Source organism: Cyprinodon variegatus, unplaced genomic scaffold (assembly GCF_000732505.1).
Source record: "Cyprinodon variegatus isolate N-32 unplaced genomic scaffold, C_variegatus-1.0 Scaffold283, whole genome shotgun sequence".
Lineage (NCBI taxonomy): Eukaryota > Metazoa > Chordata > Actinopteri > Cyprinodontiformes > Cyprinodontidae > Cyprinodon > Cyprinodon variegatus.
In genome coordinates, this window is record NW_015150736.1 from 478,250 (window position 1) to 482,928 (window position 4,679).

At 32.8% G+C, this 4,679-nt stretch overlaps 1 protein-coding gene across 1 annotated transcript in view; it reads left to right on the plus strand.

Annotated features, from left to right (window-relative positions):
* The window catches only part of LOC107090147 (gamma-aminobutyric acid receptor subunit alpha-2-like), a 71,334-nt gene that overhangs the window by 63,248 nt on the left and 3,407 nt on the right, over window positions 1-4,679 (plus strand). The window contains exons 8-9 of the mRNA XM_015383371.1: window positions 197-349; window positions 731-933. Coding sequence (XP_015238857.1) covers window positions 197-349; window positions 731-933 — 356 coding nt within the window. The remainder of the gene's footprint in view (window positions 1-196; window positions 350-730; window positions 934-4,679) is intronic.

Consider the following 4,679-nt stretch of genomic DNA (forward strand, 5'->3'; position numbering starts at 1 on the left):
TTCATTTCCAGGAAAAAGGATGTTTCATTAGAGGAATTAACCCGTAGAAACGCTTAAATCATTCAACAATTTGACAACATACATCAATATAATTAATTAAAAGAATTATCTTAAATCCAAACTGAGTGAAGCAATAATGAATGAGTGTGAATATTTTTATGGATTGTTCTCAACATTGTCCTTCCTTTTTTTGCAGGTGAATACACAGTGATGACAGCTCATTTCCACCTAAAGAGGAAGATTGGCTACTTTGTCATTCAAACGTACCTCCCATGCATCATGACAGTCATCCTTTCCCAGGTGTCCTTCTGGCTAAACAGAGAATCAGTGCCTGCTAGGACTGTGTTTGGTAAGTAAAGCACTACTTCATGTTCTAAACCCTCGTTAGATGAATATAACGCAACACCAATGTTATGATGGTTCAATCTCAAAGCTATTACAGTGTAAGGAAGTGGGATATAGGAGACCTTGCGGCTTTTAGAGTCAACCAGCTGTTAATGGACTGATCAGTCAGCTTAAAGTCATGTTAGTGGGCTAAGGGGTCATAAGATCTATCTATAGGGGGAACATTAAGGAGAGGACCAGTAATAGTGGATATTTATTCTCTAAAGCGCTTATAGAGGGTAAGAGGACGTAAATGCAATATATGAGAGAGTGCCTGGCTTCATGGGCAGCATTCTAATAATGTGATCAAAGGTGGATCATAAAACATCCTATTCTCATTTTCTAGGCGTGACCACCGTTCTAACGATGACTACTCTGAGCATCAGCGCCAGGAACTCCCTGCCTAAGGTTGCCTACGCCACCGCCATGGACTGGTTCATCGCTGTCTGTTACGCCTTCGTGTTCTCCGCTCTGATTGAGTTCGCAACAGTCAATTACTTCACAAAGCGAGGCTGGGCCTGGGATGGGAAGAGTGTAGTGAGTGAGAAGGTAATGGAGAAGAAATTCTGTGTAATGACAGCCTGCATTTTCAAAGACTGCTGCAGATTGAGGCTTCAGAGACATTTCCTGCAGTATTTATTTATTTAATAAAAAATTTAACTAATAAAAACATACTGCTCTAAATAAATTCTTAATAAATATTCAATAAAATAAATAAAGTTTCACATTAAACATAACAAAATGTATTTATTAAAAATGCATGTTTAGCCTATTTAGCTTTATTTGCTTAAAGATTTTACTTTAACCTTACTTATTTAAGATACATATATATAGATACATATATATGTATGAATTCATATGTATGTAAATACATATAGATGTATGTATATGAGAGATTTCTATATATTTATTATTTATTTTTATCTGAATTGATTTATTTAATAAGATTCATGTATTTACTTCAAGATATTCTAATATTAGTATTTAGTAAGTAAATAAGGTTTATCTATATAGCACCTATCAAAGACCAAAGCCTCAAAGTACTTCACAATACAGTTTGAAAACATAAATTATATATATTATATAAATGTAATAAACATAAATATGTTATTTACAATCATCTAAAAACTGAAAGCATTATAAATAATGGAATTATTATGGAGCGGGTCTTGCATTTATGGANACTGCTGCAGATTGAGGCTTCAGAGACATTTCCTGCAGTATTTATTTATTTAATAAAAAATTTAACTAATAAAAACATACTGCTCTAAATAAATTCTTAATAAATATTCAATAAAATAAATAAAGTTTCACATTAAACATAACAAAATGTATTTATTAAAAATGCATGTTTAGCCTATTTAGCTTTATTTGCTTAAAGATTTTACTTTAACCTTACTTATTTAAGATACATATATATAGATACATATATATGTATGAATTCATATGTATGTAAATACATATAGATGTATGTATATGAGAGATTTCTATATATTTATTATTTATTTTTATCTGAATTGATTTATTTAATAAGATTCATGTATTTACTTCAAGATATTCTAATATTAGTATTTAGTAAGTAAATAAGGTTTATCTATATAGCACCTATCAAAGACCAAAGCCTCAAAGTACTTCACAATACAGTTTGAAAACATAAATTATATATATTATATAAATGTAATAAACATAAATATGTTATTTACAATCATCTAAAAACTGAAAGCATTATAAATAATGGAATTATTATGGAGCGGGTCTTGCATTTATGGAAGCAGATATCTTTGCGCTATGGCAGCACAGAGAGGACAAATTAGTTTTTAGATATTTATGAAGGTGTTGTTTCAAAACTATTTGTTTATTGTAAGTGTGAATTTGAGGCTGTAGAGAGAGTTACAGTCTTAAGTTTTGTATTTGAAGAAAAAAAAAAATCACAAGTACAAATTTTTTTAACACCCGTTCAAATTTTAAGTACATGTACACAAATCCTGTTGTACAAGAAGCACATCAAAAACCTCTTACATTCTCAGTTTTGCTCCTAATGGTAGAGAACTATTGGTAGAGAACAAATTATTAGTGCATTTTAACTTTGGTGTTTTGTAACTGTAGATTTGTTTTTATCTTTCACAATTAAAAAAGAAAAAGTTACACCTCTTCAAATTCTTGAGTACAAGTACACAAACTGTGTTCTGTGAGTTCAACATCAAAAATGTCTTCCATTTAGTTTTGCTAAAGTTGATCTAAAACAAATGGTGCAAAACAAATTCAAACACGAGTATTAAATTTATTTATTTATTTTTTTTTTTTCCTTAACACAAATACAAATCAATGAATACAGCTGCATGAATCTGCTGCTGTGAGTCACCAATTCAACTTTACAAGTTACGCCTTCATTTTAACTTTTGACACAAATGTCACACTGATAAAAATTATCTCTTAATTGTGGGTAGTACCCTTGATCCGACAGCAGGGGGCGCAGCATGGGACAGCAGATTTGTAGAGATATTCATAAACATTCATAAGATACTATTTTTTAGATTATTCATACAAAACAAACCTCTTCATCACTTAACAGGATGATAGGTGATATTGTGGAGGCCATTTTGTACCACCCTCTGTAATGTAGGATGGGGAGAAACTGTCAGGAGAGCCGCTCAGTCTGCAGGACTGACCAAAAGATATCGTTGAAAATAACACACTGTAGATTTAATGAAACATTTATTAATAATGTCTGGAGTAGACAAGGCGAGATGGCAAGCCATTTAGCATGCTGTGCAGGAAGTTAGGTGAACCAAGCACTTGCTTCTGCACGCTGTGCTCCAGGAATGCTTAGCTGCAAAACTGGATATCAAAAGAAATGTGGTACATGCACAAATGCCTATTTCGCATTTTCCCTAAAATAAATCTTGATAATTTTCATTACTTATCAAAAAAAAAAAACAATGTTCTAGATTTTTAAAGGCATCTGACGACATAAAAGCAGCAAAATACACGAATCACACTGTGAAAATAAACTAAATACATATATTTTCACCAAGTATTTTCTATTACATCTGACCTGTTAGCACATCTATGCAGTCTAAATAAATAATTTAGGGTTCTGAATAATATACACATAGAATGAGGTCAGAAGTTGTTCTTAGCTCTAATTACAGAGATGAATCCTAGATAACTAGAGAGACAGAAAAATATAAAATCTGCTTCTGAAAAGAGCCTGATTTCTGTTTTTGCCATCTTTAATGTTAGTATGTTGATGTGAATAATTATTTACGGTATTTGCATAATCAGTTTATTGTTAATTAAAATGTCAAAGTGTCACTGCTGCCACCATCTGGTTTATATGGGAACTGCTTGTTCTGGCGAAGGTTTACATGGAAACTACAAATGGCTGAGTAGGGTTGAACACAGGGGTGGCCGAAGAAAAGAAATTGAAAACACCCTTGGCCACCCCTTAGCTCCGCCCATGCAAAAAGACTTCCATTACAATACCCTAATTAAATGCAGGACAGACTTTTTAAGAAGATACTCTGTTCCTGTATAGCTATAAATTACACAGCCTGGGAATTGACATAGGCAAAAAGCATATACAACATGTGCATGAAATACTAAGTTGTGCACACAAAATATTAATTTGTTACTACTAAATACTAATTTATGCAAACAAAGAACGTTTTTTTGGCCATTATAAGAGTGTTTATGCTTCTTTCTAAAAACATTCTGCGTGTTTATCCCTACCTCGCTTTGGGTAGGGCTAGTGGGGACCAGAACTTTAAGGGGTGAGCCAATAGCTCTCACCCTTAGAGGCTATCACTGGTGGGTTAAAAGCAGAGCAGAATGGAGTTCATATGCATCCATCCAGACTATAATCAAAGCATCTGTTCACATAGAATGAGTCTGGCTTCAGCATGTGTGAATATATATATACCGTAAATAAACTCAAAATAAATTTCATTGAATTAACAAACCATTGATCTAGTCCTATTTGAACCTGAATAATGTGCTAGAGCCTCTTGAGGCCATAAAGTTTGTTCAGACATTTTTTAAGCAGATTCAAAAATGTTTAAATAAAAACACCAAAAAAAAAGATTAGAAACTGAAAAGCCATGAAAAGCGTTGGTTTGAGAGAGGCGTTAAGGAAGCCATCTTTGTTAACCTGAAAAACCCATCTCTCAACAGAGGAGGTGGTCTTAAACATAAGCTTTCATCATAGACGTAACTTTCTGAAGGACTGTTGTGAACATGTACCCACCAATAATTTATATACTTGTTCCCCTTTCCGCTCATTTAATTTAGAGAGC